The sequence below is a fragment of the Pipra filicauda genome, unplaced genomic scaffold (assembly GCF_003945595.2).
Source record: "Pipra filicauda isolate LSUMZ 115617 unplaced genomic scaffold, ASM394559v2 scaffold261_size1826302_pilon, whole genome shotgun sequence".
Taxonomy (NCBI): domain Eukaryota; kingdom Metazoa; phylum Chordata; class Aves; order Passeriformes; family Pipridae; genus Pipra; species Pipra filicauda.
Window position 1 is genome coordinate 642,852 of NW_024104378.1, and position 21,888 is coordinate 664,739.

The 21,888-nt window shown below is 50.4% G+C and overlaps 1 protein-coding gene across 4 annotated transcripts in view; it reads left to right on the plus strand.

Annotated features, from left to right (window-relative positions):
* ACSF3 (acyl-CoA synthetase family member 3) overlaps nt 1-21,888 on the plus strand; it is a 56,161-nt gene that overhangs the window by 26,742 nt on the left and 7,531 nt on the right. For 3 of the 4 annotated variants that reach the window (XM_027719765.2, XM_027719767.2, XM_039382218.1), the window contains one exon: nt 6,894-7,020. In XM_027719765.2, coding sequence (XP_027575566.2) covers nt 6,894-7,020 — 127 coding nt within the window. Of the gene's footprint in view, nt 1-6,893; nt 7,021-7,749; nt 9,155-21,888 lie in introns of those variants that run through there. The other variant, XM_039382217.1, reaches the window with a different exon arrangement.

Genomic DNA, 21,888 nt, shown 5'->3' on the forward strand with positions numbered 1-21,888 from the left:
ATCACATCCAGTTCCTTGGTCAACTCAGTCAGTAATTCCATTCTCAGATGTATTTATATCTCCTTCCTTCTTTCTCTCTGCCCTCTGATTATTTTTGCTTAATATGTGGCCATAGATCTATTTTATTTCTTCCTGGTAATAAAAGTGGAGGCAGAGATTACTTTAGCATCATGTCCCCTTATTTCTCAGCTGAAGACTCTTCTCCTCACACAGGCAGACTCTATCCCAGGAGAATATTTCCTCGCACATTGAAGTTGAATCCGTATGTCAAGAAGAACCCTCTTTCCACAAGTGTTTCTCGTGTTGAACTCGCTTTTGTCACAGCACCCTCAGAATCTTTATTAATCTCTTTATTATTGTTTTGTGCTTACATAGAATCCCAGAATGGTTTGGGTTGGGAGGACCTTAAAGCTCATCTTGTTCCACCCAGTGCCGTGGGCGGGGACACCTTCCACTAGACCATTCATCTTCATAGCTGAGGGGAGACTTGGGATGTTTGTGGGAGAGCCCTGGATGTGGTGGGGAGATGCTGAACTAGAGGCAGAAGAAAGGGGGGCAGTCGTTCAGAACTTCTCTGGAGTTCTTCCAGCCAAGGGGAGGAGGCACCAGCCACAGGGGTGGCTCAGCACAAGGAGCAATTAGAGGTTCTGGGACAGTCCCAGCTCTTCACAGCCTCACAACCTCCACTTTTAAGGGAGGCTGATGGAAACCAAAACAAAGGTGGGCCACTAATTAAATAGTTCCCTAGTCCTCTGCCTGCCCCGAGCACAGGCTCAGCACGGGCATCATGAGGTCACATCAGGAGCCTTCCCCTAACGAGGAAAGCGGAGGGAGAGGGAGGATGTGCTGACATCTCACTTTGTTTATTATCTGGTGAAGCCTGCAAACAAGAGGGATGAGAACAGCAGCAGGGAGAGCTGTTGGCATCTCTGGAATAGTGTTACACGTTTAATTTATGGTGTTAATATAGATAAGAAGTTTTGTGTCTGTGGAACAACTGCAGGGAGGACTGACCTTTCCCAAACTTGGGTTGTTTTCTGTGGTGCTTTTGGGATCATCTGGAGTTAATCAGTTCTGTAACTTTCAAAAATCAGTATTGCCTAAAAATATAGACAATCACTTTTGTTTTCAGTGGAGCAACATTTGCTGTAAGTAAAGGGTTGGGTTGTTTGAAAATAAGTTTCAGTGTTCCAGCTCCACTGTGCACCAGCCTTGCTTTTAAATTTATAACCCTCCAAAATGAAAAGTAAATGGATTGTATTATTCCCAGCCCTTTTATAAAAGTTAACATTGCAAAAACAGATGTGAAATGTGGCCTCATAGATTACAGCCTGGGCTTGGGGTTTTTAGGTTGGGGGTTTATTTTTTCCTTACTCTCTCTGTGCTGTGTCCCCAAGGAACAGAAATCTGCCTTTTTCCAGCAGGAGGAAAATTGTTCTGTGTCTAAATTACCTCCTGCTAGGCTTGTGCAGGATGCTGCAGGACATGGAGCTCCGAGGAACAATAATACCATGACAAAAACATGCAACTTAGCAGGGAATTTTTAATTAGGAATGTGCAGGAGAGTTCAGATTGCCTGGGAATTTGGTAATGCTCTAGCAAACCTTGCAGCCCTAGGACATCCATTCCAATATGGCCCAGGGAGGCAGTGATTAAAAGGCGCTGTCAAGTGGGTTATTGGTCTCCAGCTTCCTTTTAGGAGGCAGGTGGGCATGTCCTCACCTCCCTCAGTACCCACCATGCCAGTTCTGGATGTGGCGTGATCTCCTGGTCTGGAAAAGCAGAGTCTGGCAAAGCCTGGAGCTTCCCTGCTCTCTCCAGATCAGTGGGGGCTGAGCTGTTGGATGCTGTGTTTACCCTGGAGAAAAAGAGGCTCAGGGGGACCCTTCTCACTCTCTCCAACTCCCTGACAAGAGGGTGGACAAGGCTCTGGGCCACCAAAGCTTTGAAGGGGTGAGTGAGAGGTCTCTTGAGAGGCAGGGGTATGTCTGGAGGTGTTGGTGGCAAGTAAGCTCCAGCAGTGGTGTGTTGGGAGCATGGTAGAGCATCCGTGCTCTGCAGCCCAACCCTGGAGTACAGAAGGGAGCTGGGTCAGTCCTTCAGACTTTGTTATATCATTTTCTGTGCTCTAGTACATTAAAAAAACCCCAGCAAACACAGAAAATAGTTACTTCTCTGGGAGAACTGCTAAAAGGACTCCATCATTTCCATAAACCTCACACATATAAATTATTGTCTTTATTAGTCACTTAAGGGCTCAGTTGCTTAATTATTTTGATCACAGTAATCATTTATTTACAAGATGGGGAAAAATGCCAAGCAATTCCAAGCCAAGCAGTGCATTCAGGCTGTGGCAGAGGAGGCAGGGCTGCAGAAACTTTTCCTTCCTCCCAAGTCTAAATGCTTTTCCTTCATGGAGTCACAAAGTCCCTTTTAAGGTCCCTTCTGAGAAATGATGCTCTGAACCACAGCCTGTGGTGCTCACCCAGGAAAGAAGTTCAGCAAGGCCAAGTGCAGGGCCCTGCATGTGGATCAGGGCAAACCCAAGCACAAACACAGGCTGGGTAAGGAATGGATTGAGAGCAGCCCTGGGAGAAGGATTTGGGGGTGTTGGTGGAAGAGAAGCTCAACATGAGCCATCAGTGTGTAGTGGGACCCAGAAACCAACCTCCCCTCCCTGCCCTCAGCTGATCCCACAGCGTGGGCAGCAGATGAGGGGGGGACTCTGCCCCTCTGCCCTGCTCAGGTGAAATCCCACCTGCAGTGCTGCCTCCAGCTCTGGGGCCCAACATCAGAAGGACATGGAGCTGCTGGAGCAAGTCCAGAGGAGGCCATGGAGATGCTCCAAGGGCTGGAATCCCTCTGCTCTGCTGGGGATGTTCACCAGGAGAAGAGAAGGCTCTGGGAAGACCTGAGAGCCCCTTCCAGTGCCTAAAGGGGCTCCAAGAGAGCTGGAGAGGGACTTTGGACAAGGGCCTGGAGTGACAGGACAAGGAGGAATGGCTTCCCAGTGCCAGAGGGCAGGGTTAAATGGGATATTGGGAAGAAATTGTACCCTGTGAGGGTGGCGAGGCCCTGGCACAGGTTGCCCAGAGAAGCTGTGGCTGCCTCATCCCTGGAAGTGTCCAAGGCCGGGTTGCATGGGGCTTGGAGCAACCTGGTGTAGTAGAAGGTGTCCCTGCCCATAGCAGGGGAGTTGGATCTAGAATAGCTTTAAGGTCCCTTCCAACCCAGCCCATTCCATGATAATGTGATTATTTGGAGAGGCAGGGGGAAGGAAGCATCTGGTAGAAATTATATGTGCCCCCTGAAACCTGCTGTTTGCAACCTGAAGATATTTGGGTTTTTTCCTAAAAACCTGTCTTCCTCCCAGTTGTCAGCCCAATAACACGTTCCTACCTTCCCAACAAACCTCACCTTCCAGCTTTCTCACTGTGTCTCCCACATGTTTCTGCTTAGGAATCTACCGTGCCTCCCCTGCTTCCCAGAGAAGGACGTGCTGCTCTGAGCCTCCCTCCATAAAAGCCCCTAATTCCATTAAAGTCCATTACAAGCTCCTCTCCCGCAGTTCCCGGAGGAATGTGGGGCAGAGACCGCAAGAAAACAAATGGGCACTTTGAACAAATCCCAGGGCCGTTTGCCAAGCGGGGATTCCCAGCTCTTTACAAACCGCCCTCCTAATAAAGAGATAAAATGGGAACAGGGAAAATATGCATTTTATAATCACCCAGATTTAGTCCTTCAAAGGATTTATTACAACCTTTTATTTTCATGCGTGGAAAATGGAATCTTATCTTGTGTGCCGGCTGGGCTGGCTCTATTCTCCAGCTGGGTTTAGAGCAGGAAGCTCTCAGACAACAACCTCTAGGGCCACACTGTGCCTGGGTGTTAAAGTTGCTCGAATGCATTAAAATATGGTACTGGGAGAGGGGGAGATCTGTGCCATCAGAAATCTGATGCTTCCAGCAGCTGCTTGTGCCGTTGAACTGGTGCCTCAACACCGGGAGCCGCCGAGATTTGAGGGAGAAAGGAAACAACCACCCCAGCCATGTGTTTCCAACCCCGCTCCCAGAGCCAGGTAGTGGGGTTTTAGCAGGGATCAGACACGAGGGGTTGTAGGAGATAAATGCCTTGAACCTTGAATTTTAATTTACACTGTTTGTGAGCTGGTTCGCGTCCCCTCTGCCACGCTGGGGAGCGGTGCCAGTGACATTCTGAGTTCAGCAAGCAAAATCCTATTAAGATAACGTCACGGCCTTTCTGTTTTACTGTTTGCAAGCCAGCCAAAACATCATTAAATTACACAACAGGGAGGTGCCTGCTGCCAAGGGGCTCTGCTCAAGATAAGATGTGGGTTGAGCCACTGCCAAAATTTGAGTTGATATGACAAGAAATTTGGAGCTGGTTCAAGGCTTGATTCATAGCAGACATCACAGAGTGCAGGTAAACATGGGGCAGGATTGGTCCCTTGGGCAGCTCAGCTGTGCAGGTATCTGGTTATCCGGCACCATGTGGTGCCTGGGTAGGATGGGGCTGAAGGGCTTTGTAGCAGCCAAATTTCCACCTGTTCTTGTGTTCAGCACTGCCAAGAAGAAGCCAAAGCATGTCAGGATCTGTAGGTGAAGATCAGGGACACAGTTGCATGTTCTTACCTCTGTCACCCCCTCCCCAGCCCTTTTGGGAGAGTTGGAAGCAGCCCAAAAACTAGGATGCTGCTCAGAGAAGTGCTTGTTTTGTGATGCCACAGCTGGACCAGCAGGAAAAGAGTGAGAAGACAGAGCTGCATCATAAAATTCCACACAGCCTCTACCAGCCCTGAAACCAGCCTTGCTGGTCCCTCTGCATCACCCACCACAGCCCTGCCATGCTTACCCATGGAAGCTTCATGCCTGTTATGCCCTTTGTACCCTTTCTTGAGCCCTTTGTGCCCTTTTTGTGCCCTCTGTGCATCCTTGTCCCTTTTGCTGCTGCAGGTGTAGATTTTTCTCCTGGGCTCTCTTTGACTTCAGGTTTTTCTGTGCTGTCCTGCTCATGGATAGTCTGGACTTCAGGCTCCCTTTTTCAGAACCCCTGGGGAGAACTCACCCAGCACCACCCTCACCTTGCTGTCAGTTCCTCATTGGAATTAACAACCTTTCTCTCCTGCAGCATCTTCCAGGCAGGGAGTTGATGCCCAGCCAGGGCTCTGGGAGCCCAAGTTATGTGTGCAGAGATCCTCATGTCACGCCATCCTCCAGGACAGGACATCAGGAAGAAATTACTTTAATATTATGCCTTAAAAAGCAGTTTTCTGAGCGTTTCCCATTAGAGAGGCTTTGTTTCCATGGCAGAGAGCCACAGATCCTGCCCTGCCCTGGGACTGCCTGATGCGCCAGTGCTGCTATTACTGTTTCCCTCGTGGCCCTGTTTCTGGCACTGCTGATTTTCGGGGTCCCAGATGTATCTTGTCCGTGTTGCAGCAGCTCAAGTGCAAAGTGGCTCGGAAAGTGGCAGAGAATTCCCGTTACTGAGCTGTTCTCCACAGACACATGGAGCAAGCCCATCCCTCAGTGCCTTCCATCCCATGAGTGGCTTTGCACACTGTGGTAATGGCTTTGAACTGACAGAGAGCGGGTTTACATTGGGATATTGGGAAGAAATCGTTCCCTGTGAGGGTGGTAAGGTGCTGGCACGGGTTGCCCAGAGAAGCTGTGGCTGCCCCATACCTGGAAGTGTTCCAGGCCAGGTTAGACAGGGCTTGGAGCAACCTGGTTTAGTGGAAGGTGTCCCTGCCTATGGCAGGGGGTGGAACAAGATGAGCTTTAAGGTCATTTCCTACCCAAACCATTCCATGATTCCATGATCTTCCCTGCAAAAAGTTTGAGTTTAACACGGTCCCACAAGTGCTCCGACATTTGTGCCTGTCCAGTTCCTGCTCCCTTGGCCTGTTGCATCCTTCTAATTGCCAAGTGATGTATGTGCAGGAGATGAGACATGGTGCCATGGCAGACAAGTCTGTGACCTTCCTGCAATTCCCCAGTTTCCATAACAGCAGGATATTTGTTTTGTTGCCATAGAAAACCTGCCTGGGCAGGTTTGCAGGGGACCACGTTGTCACTACAACTGTTGCCTTCCAGTGAACCTAAAAAGAGCTGTGTGTCTCCAAGCACAAATCAGATGGTGTTTCCTGCCACCTCCTCAGGAAAAAAATAACTGTTAGATTGACAGTTTTGGAAAGTGAAGGGTTTTGTCTGTCAACAGAGCAGGGAGCAGGGTGGCACAGGCATGAGAGCATGTCATGGGAGCACGAGAGCTGGGGTTGTTCAGCTTGGAGAAGAGAAGGCTCCAGAGCCCCTTCCAATGCCTAAAGGGACTCCAAGACAGCTGGAGAGGGGCTTCGGACAAGGGCTTGAAGTGACAGGACAAGGGGGAATGGCTTCCCACTGCCAGAAGGCAGGGTTAGATGTGATAATTGGGAAGAAATTCTTCCCTGAGAAGGTGGTGAGGCCCTGGCACAGGTTGCCCAGAGAAGCTATGGCTGCCCTATCCCTGGAAGTGTTTAAGGGGTCAGAAAGGACTATCTGTTTCCCAAGGTTATTTCCTTTATATTTGCATGTGAGAGCTCTCTCCCAGCACCTGGAAGGCGTTGCCCTACCTGGACTGCAGTACCAGGTTAGCAGTCCTTGTTTTCATATGACACAGGTGTCTCTTTCCAGTGCTTTGGAGTATCAAAAGCACCTGGTTGAGCCACCTGAGGAAAGAGGTCCTGCAAGTGAGCAGGGTGTGGTGGAGGTTGGTAAAGGCTGGAAGAGTACATGGTGTGGGTCCTGTGTTTCGGTCACCGCCCTGCTTCCCAAAATGTGGTGCTGGGGGACAGGTGATGGAGAGATGCACTCACTGTGTGCCTGTCCTAGGTCACGCCAGGTCTGGAGGGACAAGAAGGGGAGCTGCTCGTGAAAGGACCCACTGTCTTCCGGGAGTACTGGAACCGACCCAAAGAAACTGCAGATGCCTTCACGCCTGATGGCTGGTTCAGAACAGGTACAGGGTGGCTTCCCACAGCACCTGGCAGAGGGGAGAGGGGTACAGCAGCTCTGGTTTGGCCCACAGGGTTCCCCAGCTTCTGGGGGGGTTGGGAATTGGGGGTGGTAGCCTGGAGTGCAGGCTGGATGTACTTCCAAATGCTGGGCTCAGGAATGGGCTTTGCATATGTTGGCCAAAGTGAGTCAGCCAAGTAACGGGGGATGTTTGGGGTTCCTTGCTCCTAAGCATAAAATACCACTGCTTCATGTTTTCTGGGGTATTAAACTTTGCAAATGGGTGGGATTTAGCTTATTTACATGGGGACTGTGTCATAGGATCATAGAATCATTAACTACCAACTACAACAACTGCCTGACAGGAGGTGGTAGCAAGGTGGGAGGTCAGTGTCTTCTCCCAGTCAACCAGTGACAGGACAAGAGTAAATGGCCTCAAGTTGTGCCAGGGGAGGTTCAGGTTGGACATCAGGAGGAATTTCTTCCTGGAAAGGGTTGTCAGGCATTGGAAGGGGCTGTCCAGGGAGGTGATGGAGTCCCCATCCCTGGAGGCATCCAAGGAAGGAGTGGACATGGCACTCAGTGCTTTGGGCTGGATGACAAGGGGATTAATCACAGGTTGATCTCGATGGTCTTGCAGGTCTTTTTCAACCTCAGTGATTTTATGATTCTCTGATTCCATGATACCCACAGCTCTGACCTCCTCATTCCCCCCTTTACTGTGTGTTAGCAGTGCCATTGTGTCAGGAGTCAAGCTGGATTTCTGATGCCTTCTGTGCAACCTTATTTATTGATGGTTCTTGAAGAAGCTGTAATTTATTATAATTGTTCTCCCAGAGCAGAGATCACTCTGCCAACCGTGTCACCACGAGTCCCCATGCCAGGCGGGTACTGCGGGCTGGGACTGGAGCACCATCAGCCGACGCACGGGGTGCAGGGCAATCAGCTCTAAAAATTTTTTTAGTCAACACTCCTGATGAATATTTCAGCTGCAAAGGAATAGCGTGCATTAATTATTGCAAAGAGATGTCTTTAGGAGAAAATGATTTTGAAATTCAGTTTAATTTCATTGTAATGCGCCGCAAACAGGAAGGGAGTATGTGTGTTTAATTGGCTCTCGGGGGTAAGGCCGGGAAGATGGCATGCCTTTGTCACAGGCCATTAGTGATACAGACTGCATAATGAGGGACTACAATCAGCTCACAGCTGCCGGCTCCTACGGGGAGAGAATGATATTAAATAGAAATCAGTATAAATTAAACTTAACCCTTTCACTAACTGAGCAAAGCTCAGAGCTGGAAATAAGGGAGGGGAGTGGAGACAGGAGTGGGGGGTTCAGGATGGATCAGGGGGTGCTTGGCCAAGCCCCACCTGTCCAGGTGACCCCCCTGATGTCCCCTCTCTCTCAGACAGGAGGCTTGAACTCCCCTCCCCTTCCCGTCCCCCACTCTGCCTTTCTTTCCTTTCATTCCCCTCCTCACCGCTTGCTTCGTCTCTCTCGTGGATATTGGGTCGATGTGGCTGGTTTTTTCTCAAGCCTCATTTAACCAGCAGTTCTGTGAATGAACCCTATTGCCCCTTACTCTCCCTGCTTGCCCCTGCTGCACTGGCAGCCTCTGGAGATCACTCAGAGGTGGCAAATGTCCCTGTGGTGGTAAAAAAAACACTTCAGGGAATAAAAGAGGTTGTGTCCCATCATAGCAACCGGATCTGGAGGGTGAAATACCCCTATTTAGCAGGGGTGGGTGACTTTGGAGCCAAAGACATACTGTCAGGATCCAAAAGAGGTGAATCCTGGCCACTTACAGGCTGTAACCTGCTGTATCTGCCACTTCCAGGTCATAGAGGTGATTTAAAGGTGAGTCTGAACACCAGCACATGGCGCTCCCAGAACCCCAACAATGCCATTTCTGAATCCATACCAGCATTCTGCTCATGCCAGACTCTGGAGTGTGTGTCCACCAGTGACCTACAGGTCACCTAAAGCAGATGATGGGGTGATTGCAGGTGATAGCCAAGGCCCCACAGCTGGAGTTTCATGGTGTTATGGAATTATCTAACCTTGCCCTCTGGCAGTGGGAAGCCATTCCCCCTTATCCTGTCCCTCCAGGCCCTTGTCCAAAGTTCCTCCTTAGCTCTCTTGGAGCCCCTTTAGGCACTGGAAGGGGCTCCAAGGTCTCCCTGGAGCCTTCTCTTCTCCAGGCTGGACACCCAGCTCTCCTAGCCTGTCTCCCCAGCAGAGGTTCTCCAGCCCCCAGAACACCTCCTTGGCCTCCTCTGGACCTGCTCCAGTGGCTCCCCATCCTTCTTATCTTTGGGTTCCCAGTGTGCTGAATATAATCATTTTGAGGCTCTACCTGGGTGTCCATCCCCACAGTTACACACACAAAGCCAAGAGTTATCGGAGCTCGTTCCCTCCTTTGGATATGTGATCGGAGTTAACTTTTTTCCAGAATGTGGAGGATCCAAAACAAAAAATAGCCAACACTTAATGGCAGCAGTCATTTTCCTGTCTGACTGACAGCTCCTTTATTAAAATCCCCTTTTCTCCCATTAAACTGCCTTCCTCAGGAAAATAACCTCATGTTAAGGATGGTCACTCCCTCCAGGGTAGGAGGAGAAAATAGCGATGCAGAGTCTGGCCACCAGCACTCCCACAATGTGCTCCTGCAGCTCCCTACTCCATTTCAAGGGAAATCTTGGGAAAACCAGGTGCTTAGTGCAACAACTGCAGACCTGTTTTCCCTCTGGGTGTGTGCGTGCTGTGCAGGAAGTTGGGCAGCCCTCCCTCTGCAAACCCACCCCCTTTGTGCCTCCAGCTAGAAAAGGAAAGGAAAAAAAGGGAAAAGCAGTGACTTTTTGATGAATTCAAGATTGTGGTTCCTTGGAAGAGCCTCTGAACTCCTGGTGTTGCAGGGGGGATGTGCTGTTGCTCTGCCCTCTTTCTTCCCTGGGATTTGCACTGCTGTCTGCTGATTCCTCCATCTCTCATTTCCATCTGAGTGAATTTGATTATTTTTATTGTATTAATGCTGTTGACAGAGCTGCTTAGATCAAAGTCCCCTCCAGCCATTTCCAGGGAGACTGCTGGGTTTCCACCTGCTGTCATACATCCAAGTGGCACCGAGCCCTCGGAGACCGAGACGAGCCCAGAGGAAAGATGCCTCTGGCCGTCTGTCTCCTGTCCCTGCCGGACCCTCCCATCTGTGCCCGCCCTGCCAGGTGAGAGGCAGCCTCCAAACACGCTTGTGTGCTGCTGAGCAGGAAGGAGGGAAGCAAAGAAGGAAGAAAGAAACTTTTTAGGATGAGGATTGTGTGGCCCTGGTGCAGATTGCCTAGAGAAGCTGTAGCTGCCCCATCCCTGGAAGTGTCCAAGGCCAGGTTGGATGGGGCTTGGAGCAACTTGGTGTAGTGGAAGGTGACCCTGCCCATGGCAGGGGGTGAAACTGGATGAGCTTTAAGGTCCCTTTCAACCCAAACCATTCCATGATTCTATGAGCAAAATCAAACCCCGCGAGCTGGAGGAAAGCAGAGAACCACCAGCCTCCCTGGTCGTCACATTCCCTGATGTTTATTCATCCATCCATCCGAGCGTTTCGATGCCAGTGCAGCTCAGGCTGTGGCACTGTCACATTGTATTATCCCTGCCCAGGAGGCAGCAAGTGGCTCTGGAGTCTTGAGGAAGGGGACAGAGGGTTTGGAAGTGGTGTGCCCAGGCACTGTCTGTTTTCCCACATGTTTTCCTGCCTGCACAGGGTGTTTTCCCCATAGGAATCTGTCAGTCCAGCGGAGTGCACCAGGCAGCGATGGGATCCAAGAGCAGCTTTCTCCCCGAGGGAAGGCCAGTTTCCATTCACATTTGCCCATACATCCAGAAAATTAGAATCTGGTGTATTCAGGGAGATTTATTTTCAATTACAGGTTAAAGCTGAGACATGAAATAGCACTGGGTATGAAAGTAGTGCATAAATCCTGCAACAAATCCATGTATCTCTGCTCCATATAATAAGATTTTATTGATTGCTATATTGTATCTGTCAGAATAAAACTCTCTTAATGCATGCATCAGGATGGGGAAGATAGAGAGCTTGGTGGGAGTGGAATCTGATTCAAGAATCAATGCACTTTGATTAATATGTTGTTAAGAAAGTAAGAGTTATTTAACTTGTTTGATGCACATTTCGAAATGATGACTCATATCTTTTAAGTTTCTTTCTTTAAGCTGCATTTAAAAAACCCCACAACCTTCGTAGCTGTTTTTCACATTGTTAAGTCTTGGTTTGTCACTGAATTTTTGCTGGACCCTTTTTCACAGGTCACAGACACCCCAGAATCCCATAATAAATCCTATGGCCCAAAACACTTTCTATATACCTTTGTTGGAAGCTTTAGGGGGAGAACAGGGTGGATCTTGTGTCTCTTTATTCCTTCTGGATGTTCTGCAGTGAAAGGAGATCCAGGGAAAAGATTAAAAAAAAAAAGTTGTTTTTCCAGTATTATTACAAACACAGGCACCAAGGCCAAGCCCTGGCTTAGCTGGGAACATCTCACTCAGCACTGAATTCCCAGCTTGCTCCAGAAATGGAACATGCTCTTGTTGCAGCTGTGAATTCCCAGTCAAGGGAAGGATCCCAGTGACTCAGATTGGTTCCAGGCACCTCTTTGTGTCTGTCCATCCTCTTCAGACAGAGATCTCCAGTCCACAACTGCCACCAGCTGCAAATCCTTGCCACTCCCAGGCTGGCTCTTTGAGATTCCATAGAATCATAGAATAGTTTGGGTTGGAAAGGACCTCTCAAGGTCATCAAGTCCAACCCCCAGCAAGACCAAAGCACGGGCAGTGACTGAGGGAGCTGGGGATGTTCAGCCTCGAGAAAAGGAGGCTCAGTGGAGACCTCACTCTCTACAGCTCCCTGACAGGAGGGTGGAATAACAGACGGGATAAGAGGAAATGGTCTCAAGCTGTGCCAGGGGAAGTTTAGGTTGGATATTGGGAAAATTTCTTCATGGGAAGGGTGTAAAGCATTGAAACAGGCTGCCCAGGGTAGTGGTGGATTCACCATCCCTGGATGTGTGCTAAAAATTTGTGGATGTGGCACATGGGGACATGGTTAGTGGTGACCATGGTGGTGGTGCTGGGCTGATGGTTGGACTCAGTAATCTTAAAGGTCTTTCCCAACTGTAACAATTCCATGAATTCCACCGCTTCTGATAGGAGAGGCAAAGCTTTCTGCTGTTTTCCAGCACAGAGAAATGTGGTGTAGGAAAGGCCCTGGGCAGGTATCCTTGGCCAGGCACAAACCATCCCTCCTCTGAGGCTGCTCCCCAAGGAGAAGGGGCAGGATGAACCCCCATCCCTCCAGCGCAGGCCTTTCCCAGCACTTGCCTGTCCCCAGGGACAAGCAGGTGTTTCCCTGCCAGGGAAATTGCTCACATCCGTGGGTGGAGCACAGACACCTGAAAGAGAAAACACTTGAGCCTGATCAAGGCAGATTATAAATAGAAATGCATCTAATTAGCATCCTAATCTGCAGGTTTTCTGTTTGTTTGCAGTGGCTTTCCTAGGCACAAATCCAGCTAATGCAAATTCTATTTTTAAAGGAATGATTCCTTAATTGTAATGTGTTGAAATGATGTGAGTTACTGGTGTGGTGATCCCACCGGATGGAGCGTGGGCTCCTCCCTGGAGGATCTTCTTGTGGACTCTGTCAGAGATAAGCTTGTGAGTGAGGCAGGATGGCAGCACTCACCTCTTCCTTTGTGAGCAGCTCAGAGCTTGGACCCATCTTCCCATAAATGATGTGAAAGAACATCCCCAAAAATACCAGGTGGACCCCAAACACAGCTCCATGTGCTGCTGTAGGAAGGATATCTAACTGGATATCCATGGAGCAGGAGCAGAAACCAGACCAGCCGTGTGCTGGCCTCACATCTCCACCCAGCCCTCATTTAAGAGCTGTTTCTAGAAATAAAAATATAAAGGTGGAATGGTTTCTGATACAACAGCCTTTATCGCCTTCAAATGTTCCTTACGCACTTTGAACACTTTGCTTTCTGCCTCAGTATTTATTCCTTCTCCTTGAGGATTCAATATTTCCAGGTTTGCCCAACAGCTGGAATTCTAGGGGTCATCAGGACATGGAAGGGTGGAATGAGATGAGTTTTAAGGTCCCTTCTAACCCAAACCATTCCATGATTCCCTGATTCTGTGATTCCATTTCCTTGACTGCTCGTGAAGCTGATGTTTTCAGCAGTTCAGAGTGACTTGGGATTTTTGTAGCTGTAAATGAGAGCAGCTTTTGGCACAGAATTTGTTTACTCTCCGAAGCTCTACTCTCGTCGTATCAAACATCTCGGATGCCAACCCTTTACTTCTTTGAGAACCTCTGCTACACTGAGTCTGATTTCCAGAGGCATGGAGCAATTGCTCCCCAGCTGAGAGCCGGTGGGAACAGCAGGCACCTGCACCTCCAAAGTCCAGGCTCTTTTCTCTCACTCTGCTTTCACCTCTCAAGCTGTGCTATGACAGCGCTGCTCTCGCAGCCTGAAGGCAGAGAGGCTGGAATGAGCTCCTGACTACTGGGAGTGGTTCTTCCCATCTCATCCCAGGGATTTAGGAAGAAATTCTTCCCTGTGAGGGTGGGAAGGCTCTGGCACAGGTTGCCCAGAAAAGCTGTGGCTGCCCCATCCCTGGAAGTGTCCAGGGCCAGATTGGACGGGGCTTGGAGCAACCTGGTGGAGTAGAAGGTGGTGCCTGTCCTTCCTTGGGTGGTGATGGTGGGTGTCCTGACACTGCCCTGTCACCAGAGGTGTCCAGCTCAGGAGGAAATTGGTTGAAAATAGATCTTCCTTCTGCCTTTGGTTTCATAGAATCACAGAATGGTTTGGGTTGAAAGGGACCTTAAAGATCATCTCATTCCAACCCCCAAGCCAGTGCCCTGGTTTCCTTCCTTCCTGGAAGGAAGGAGAGCGAGGGATCACTTTTATCAGGCATGATCCAAGACGTGCTGAGGTTTTGTTGGGTCCTGGGCTGGTATTAGTGCTTGAAGATGAGCTGAACGTCTCTGCCTTTGAGAAGCTCTTTACTTTTCCCTCTGGGTTTCACTCAAGACAATTGAGAACATATTTACTCACGACTAATGCTATTGTACTGTAAGCAAAAGTATTGGCTTCTGTATATTCAGGCAAACAATTTAAGGCGGAAATCTGTCCTCATGTCCCACCAGTGCCTCTGCCAACACTCTCCCAACATTATCCTGCTTTATTTAATCATTTGTCTCACCAGAGCCTGGGACAGGTCACTGCATGGACAAGAGTTCTCTTTAGCTAAGGTGTGATCAATCCCTCAGTGGTCACAGAATCATAGAATGTTCTGAGTTGGAAGGGACCCACAAGGATCACCAAGTCTAGCTCTTAAGTGAATGACCCATGTGGGGCTCAAACCCACAACTTTGGCCTTATTAGCACCATACTGTAACCAACTGAGCCAATCTCAGGGTCTGCAGAGAGCAGAGGGGTTTGCTCTAATATTTTTATTACCACCATTATTATTTTTGGTTACCACACTCTTCAAAGCTCCACCAGCCGCGTTCAGCTGTGCAGCCACACCTTGGAGCATTGACTTATTTATTACTCTTTGAGTTTTCTTTTTCATCTCGTTGTCTGCAGGGATTTCCATAAATATTTAAATGCTAATGTGGAAAAAAAGAAATGTTTTTCATTTTTACTTACCCATTTTCTTTTCTGGCTGCTCCTCTGGGCAAACCCATCTGCGGTAATTTGGGCTGAGGAAGGGGGGGGGGTTCCTGCTCAGCCTACTTGTGTCATATCAGTCACCCATGAGCTCCTGCTAATGAGGAGTGAACCTACAAAGTCTTGGCTGCCTGGTTTGCAGAAACCTTCAAAGGTTTGCCTGGTTTATCCGCTGTTTTCCATCAGAGCAGTGTGGCCCCCTTGGAGCGGGACGTGCAGCCAGGGGAGGCTTCATCTGCTCGTATCCTTTAGCTCTCGGGGCTTGGAGAGGCTCCTGGTCATACTGAGATGAAGAAATGAGATAAAGCTGAGGAGCAGCACCTCTGCCAAGGGCAGGCAGGACATGGGGTGCTGCCAGACTTGGCCAAGGCTGAGTTTCCATTTGGTGCTGTCCTCTCCTGGCTGGACACCAGCACCGAGGACTTTGCTGGCATATGTCACATAAGGGTGTCCAACGCCAAGGCTGGAGCAGAGACCATCTGCAGCAACCCTTGAGGCCCAAAACAATAGTACAGAGATGGGCCTTTGTATTTGGTAGCCAACACCTGCTGCCCAGTGGGACATGCTGGGAAGCCTAACTTGCAGTGGGTGGTAGAAGGGGTGGGATGTGGATGGGTTGCAGTGGGTGGGGCTTTCCAAGCGCCCTGAAGTGTCTGCAGGCGAAGCTGATGCTGCTGTCTCTGCTCATCAGTGGGGTTGAAGCTGTCAGCACCCTGCCAGCCCTGCACCACCATTACACCAACCTCCCACCAGCCCTTTGCACCCTCAGGGGGGTTCTGTGTGCAGTCGTAGTGCACGACAGTGACACAGAAGGGCAATGGCTAAATGCTGTCTTGCCTTCTTCCCTGTACTTGGAGAAGGAGAAAAGTCCTCTTGGGAGCAGGGAAAGGTTTCATGTGGTGAAATGAGCCCACTCACAGTGGCCAGATCAGGGTTGTGGAGGGGGAATTTGGATGGCAATGGAAATACGATGTGCAGACAAGCCAAGATGGTCAGCGAGCATCACTGTGACTTCTCACCCTGCCTGAGAGGTGCAATAAATTTGAGGAACCTTTGGAAAATACAAATGAGGGGAAGGAATCACTGATAGATCAGCCAAGACAAGGGGTAACTGCGCTCCTGGGCTGCCCAGCAGCAGGTCCCCAATCCCCCTGTCCCCTGGCTGGAAGCAGAGTGGGGGAGAGCACAGCTCAGGGTTACTGGCTTGAATTACACTTGTCTTACCTACTGCTTTCACGTCCCAGGTACCTGGAGATGCTGCCAGCATTCCTGGCACCCCTCCATCTCCTGCTCTACCGGTGCAACCACCCAGCATGGGGAGCAGTGCCTTATTAGCCCAGCTCTTTGTGAGATGCCCTTGAGTGATTTATTTTTTTTTCCAGGTGTAAATGCCAGGGGAGGCTGTTCCAGTGCTTCCCATTCTTTCATCTCGGCAGGGTTTTGCCCTTTCTCCCAGCGTGGCTCTGACAGCAGGCTCAGCGCTGCTGCCTCTGGAATACAAAGTTCCTTGTTACAGAACATGACAGGAATTCATTCCAGGCTGGGGCACTTTTTTTATTCTGATTTTCTTTTTTCCTCATGCTGGATGCTCCAGGGCTCTGTGGAGAAGTTTTGAGAGTGGGGAGTCAGTTGTTTAACCCTTTTCTCCTGGGAGCAGGCAGCTCTCAGCAGACCCAGTGCCTCTCATAGATCAATCAAGAATCTCCTGAGTTGTAGGGAACCCACATGGATCATCCAGTCCAACTCCTGGCCCTGCACAGGACACCCACCATGGCCCTGAGAGCGTTGTCCAAATGCTCTTTGAGCTCTGGCAGCCTTGAGGCCATGACCACTGCCCTGGGAAGCCTGGTCAGTGCCTGACCACCCTCTGGGGGAAGAACCTTTTTTCTAATCTCCATCCTAACCCTCCCCTGACTCAGCTTGGATAGGTGGAAAGGACTGCAAAGCATAGTGCAATTCCCATTCCCTGCCCAAATCCAGAGCAAGGACCCAACACACAGAGGCATCTGCATCCCTCCATCCCTCAGCAGCAGTCACGAGGGCAGTTGGAGGGTTTGTCCCCCCCTTGCTGAGCACACAGCACGTGCATTAGTGCTGATGGGAATCAGGGAGCACAGGGAGAGCCGAGGATGCCCCTGAGCTACAAATCTACTTGGCAATTTTATTATGTAAATAAATGGTGCTGCACATCCACCTGCTGCCGCTGCCGCTCCCGGGGCTGTTCGTGGCAAGGTGCGTAAACAAACAGCGATTCCCTTCTAATAGATTTATTTCCTTTCTCCTGAGCCATTAAATTACCTCCAGATTTCACACGGGGAGAAATCTGTAACAGCAGCAAAATCTTGCTCTGCCTCAGTGGCCAGTGGCCTGCAAAGTGTGACAGCCACAAATTGCAGACACCTATTGTTCTTCTGGGGGGAGGCGTGGGAGCAACCAGTGCCATCCTGGGGATAACCCTGACTCTGGATCCTCCATCCTTGATTCCTGCACAGCCCATGTCTGGAGAGCAGGAGTTCTCCAGACCAGGGCTCTTCCCTTCCAGGAGAGTGAGGCAGAGCTTGCTCTGGACCTGGAGGAGACTCTGGGATGGGGCTTCATAAAATCTCAGAATGGTTTGGGTTCGAAGGGACCTTAAAGCTCATCTCGTTCCATCCCCTGCCATGGGCAGGGACACCTTCCACTAGACCAGGTTGCTCCAAGCCCCATCCAACCTGGCCTTGAACACTTCCAGGGATGGGGCAGCCACAGCTACTGTGGGAATTCCATTCCAGCCCTTCACCACCCTCACAGGGAGGAATTTCTTCCCAAAATCCCACCCAAATCTCCCCATTTTCAGTGGGAAGCCATTCCCCCTTGTTCTGTCCCTCCAGGTCCTTGTCCAAAGTCCCTCTCCAGCTCTCTTGGAGCCCCTTTAGATACTGGAAGGGGCTCTAAGGTCTCTTCTCCAGGTGAACACCCCCAGTTCTCCCAGCCTGTCTTTAGTGCAGAGGATCTCCAGCCCTCGGAGCATCTCTGTGGTCTCCTCTGGACTCACTCCAACAGCTCCACGTCCTTGTATTGTGGACCCCAGATGGAACCTGCATGCAGAGCAGCAGCTCCATGCTGAGCTCACCTGCCAGTTCCAAGCTCAGGGATATATCTCAGGGTGCAGCTGCTGAACCCTCTCCTCCCTCCCACTCCCAGGCCCCACTGGAGGATTTTGGCAGAGGATTGTAGTGCTGCTGCCAGCAAGAGCTGCCAGTGCCAGGATAGCAGCTGGATCGAGGAGTGTTGTGCCAGCCCTTCTCCCAGTGCCAGTGGCTCTGCTGGGCAGGGCTGGGACATGGGGAAGGGCTTTATCCTGGACCCACGGATTGAGCAGCAGCCCTGGGAGCTGCTGGGGAGATGGTTTCCTCATGAATAATTGGTGTGGTATTAATATACATGTGTTTTTTTGAGGAAGTTTCAAAGTCTCCCCCTCAGGAGCCTTTGATGCTTTATTAATGATCATGGCACACACAGAGCCCTCAAAGCACCACAGCGGGAGCAGAGCTTTGGAGCAGCCCCATTATTTTTGGGCAGTGCCTTCCATGAGCCCAGGGAAGGCATTTGCTGGTCCAAGTGACCAGGTGAGGGTAGGTGGACTCGAGAAGCCCCAAAAGAGCCTCTCCATGGCTGTGACACACTCCAAAGGCAGCAGCAAGTTGGACTTTGGGAGCCTTACAGGTCTCACTGTCATCGTCTGTGCAGGGTGGAAAAGGTGTGAACTAGCAGGAGTTCAAGATTTCAAATGGATTGGGATTAACAGGAACTTTCTCAGGTCCCCTTGTAACTCACAGAGGATCCAATAACCTGCAGAAAGGATAAAATCAGAGGTTCGCTCCAGTGAGGAACTAACTCCCTGATCAGGAGTTGGACTCAATGATCCTTGTGGAGTCCTTTCGACTTAGGATATTCCATGATTCTATGATTAACTTTGGTGCCGACAGGCTGCTGGAGGACCGCAGGGTTTTCCTGCTGCCTTTCCCTGCTGAAGCATTTGGGGACACGAGGCAGCAGTGGGGAAGGAAGTGGGAAGCAAGGCTGGGAGTGCAGCCTGGTTTCAGGGAATGTGGGTGCTGAAGTGCTGAAGTGGATGGAGGTGAAGGGGAAGAGGAGAGGAGTCTTCGGGCAGGTGACCCGTGAGAACTGGGACACGCGCCGGCACAAGGAGCCAAAATCCAGACTTCCACAAGTCTAATTACCGTTAATTAGCTACAATTAGTGCTCGTGACCTCTGCTCGTAGCCAAGATGGCTGAGAGCAGGGACAAACATTCCTCGCTTCCATGCAATAAATCAAGGTAAAGTTGGGCTGTTATTCAGCCTATCATTTAGCATTTCATTAAATAGATATGTACACATACATCATCGCTGCTGAGGAGGTGTCAATCCTCCTCAGGAGCACAGATGCCTCCAATCAATCCCAGCAGTGCAGGAGAGACTCTGGATTGCTCTGTGTTGCATCTTCACAAGTGTCCATCAGGTGCTGGTAACTCCTCAGTGGTTGAAAGCCCAGTTTTCAATCGGAGAGTTACTCATAGTGATGGTGAGTGATGAGAACAGTCTGGAAGGTCCGTGTTGGAGCCAGCATGCAGCTTCAGCTGGGCCCTGCTTTGCTGCAGCATCTACTCCTATCTTTTCTCCCAAGGGACAAGCAACAGAACAAGAGAAAATGGCCTAAAGTTGCACCAGGGAAGGTTTAGGTTGGAACACTGGGAAAATTTCTTCACCGAAAGAGTTGTCCAACCCTGGCACAGGTTACCCAGTACGGTGGCGGAGTCCCCATCCCTGGAAGGATTTAAAAGCCATGTGGATGTGACACCTGGGGACATGGTTCATTGGTGGCCTTGGCAGTGCTGAGGTAATGGTTGGACTCGATGGTCTTAAGGGTCTTTTCCAACCTAAACAATTCCCTGATTCCCTGTCTTCTGTTGGCAGTACATTCCCACCGCGCACTCAGAGGACTCAGTCTCCTGCAGCTCCAGGGCTTTGTGGTTGGGCTGCCCCAGGGCTAATGGGAGCAGCCCCAATTTGCCTGTGTGGCACCACACGTTCAGTGCCCTCCCTCTCCCAGTGCTCCATAAATAAATTCCCCTAGTCCATCCCAGCACACTGTATCAATCTTGTTTAATAGACTGGAAAGCTTATTGCATGGCAGCGGGTCGCAAGGAATGTCGAGGTGATGGATTGCGCCTTCCCGGAGTCGAGCGTCGTTGATATATAATGAAATATTTATGATTTATTCCAGCTAATAAACTGGAGTGAAGTGTGTGATGTATGTGAGCAGATGGGGGATCTATGGATGCAGTTTCATGGCATGGGGGGAGGGAAAGGCTGAAAACCGTAGCGGAGACGCATCGCTCAGCTGCCCATCCCTCAGCCCATCCCGATCGGCACTTGGCCACAGAGGGGACGGATTATCTAATTCCTATGAACAGCCTTTAGCACTTTATAATCATTTATCCACCCCACGTGGCTTTTCTCCAGCAGAGGAGCCTCTGGGAATGGGAAAAAACCATTTCTTTGAGCGTTGGGCTTGGGTTGGGAGCTGCACAGGGAGCTTGTGCTGCACAGGGATGGGAAGAGAGGCAGAGTGACCACAGGAGTGTCACTGCTGAGCCACACTCAGCAGCTTCCCAGCCCCACTGTGTCTGTTACCTGCAAAAATTAGTTTCCATTGATTTAGGAGAGTGGTGAGACGCTGAACTGCCCTGGAAAGAGCAGGGAAACTTGAAAGCACTTGAGAGATGTGATGGGCACATGGAGCTAATGGCTGCAGGGGGATTCCAAAGCTTAGCAAGGAGCATTTCTGTAGTCTGCTCCTGGACCTGATCCTCAGGAGGATGGAGAAGGACCTGCCTGCCAGCTGTGGCCCCACAGCTGCCTTTGAGTGGTCAAGGTGACCATCACGAGTCCCGACTGGGCCCCTGTGTGCCCCAATCCAGCTGGGGTTGGAGACTCACTCCCAGAAAACCCTCACCAGGCAAATGGGGTTTGAGCTCCCAGATTTTGGCTCTGCTCTCCGAAGTGGTGAGGATCAGGATCAGGGCTCAGGCTTTTCATCACCTGCCCAGGCTGTTGGAGCAATCCTGCCTGAAAAATAAATCATTTTAATCACTGAGGTGTGTCTCTTTGCCAGAGGGTGAGCTCTGCTTCAGCCTGGGACGGACCAGGAGCATCAATAACCATTTTAGGGAAGCAGGAGGCAGGCAGGAGTTAATCCCAGGGTAGAGCAGAGATGCAGAACCTCCTGCCCATTGCTCTGTGGTGTGCAAGGCCACTTCTCATCCCACCGAGGCCGTTCGCATCCCACCAGCTGTTCCCATTTCTGCCTAATTAGCCTCTGGATCAGTGTGCTTGGAGATCCTTGGCTGAAAGGCACCAGAGAAGGGCAAAGACTGATTATTCTGACTGCCTCCCTTCAAGCTTCCCAGGGGTTTTCCAGCTGGGAGCCTGCTGGTCCCCCTGACACAGTTCCCCTGACACACTGGCTTGGTGAGCAATTTCAGGTGCAGAGGAATGCAGGAGGGTGAGCACCTTGCTCCAGCTCTTCTCTGTGGAAATGAGGGATCATCATGGCAGGAGAACAGCTGACAGCAGGGAATTCCTCCTGGATTTTGGGGGAAAAAAACCTTAAAGGCTCCCAAAAGAGCAAGGTGCACTGTGTGATCTGAAGGAGCTCTGCTGGCTGTCCCTGCCCTGTCTATGGGTGGCACGGGGTGACCGTCCCCAAAGGAGCTGCCATACAGGTCTCCTCTGTGTCCCTGTAGGTCAGAGTCACCTCGAAAAGTGGCTGTGAGACATTCCTGCTCTCCATTCCCAGTCTCTGAGGAGAACTGGGCTGAGCTCTGCATGGAGTATTTGAAAGCCAAGACTTTGCAAAAATCAGGAGTGATTCATTAGCAGCAAAAGGTCTAATTAATATTTGAAAGTGCTCAAACCACATCCTGCTGCTGACAGGGAAGAGCCCACCAGCATCCCCAGCACCACTCCGGCCCCTGGAGCTCCTGAGGAGAACATTAACAGCCTCTGGAGCAGGAGGGTGAAATAATCAACAAATTAATTTCCCTTTCGAAGGCGAATTTTGCTGTTTCTTGATAT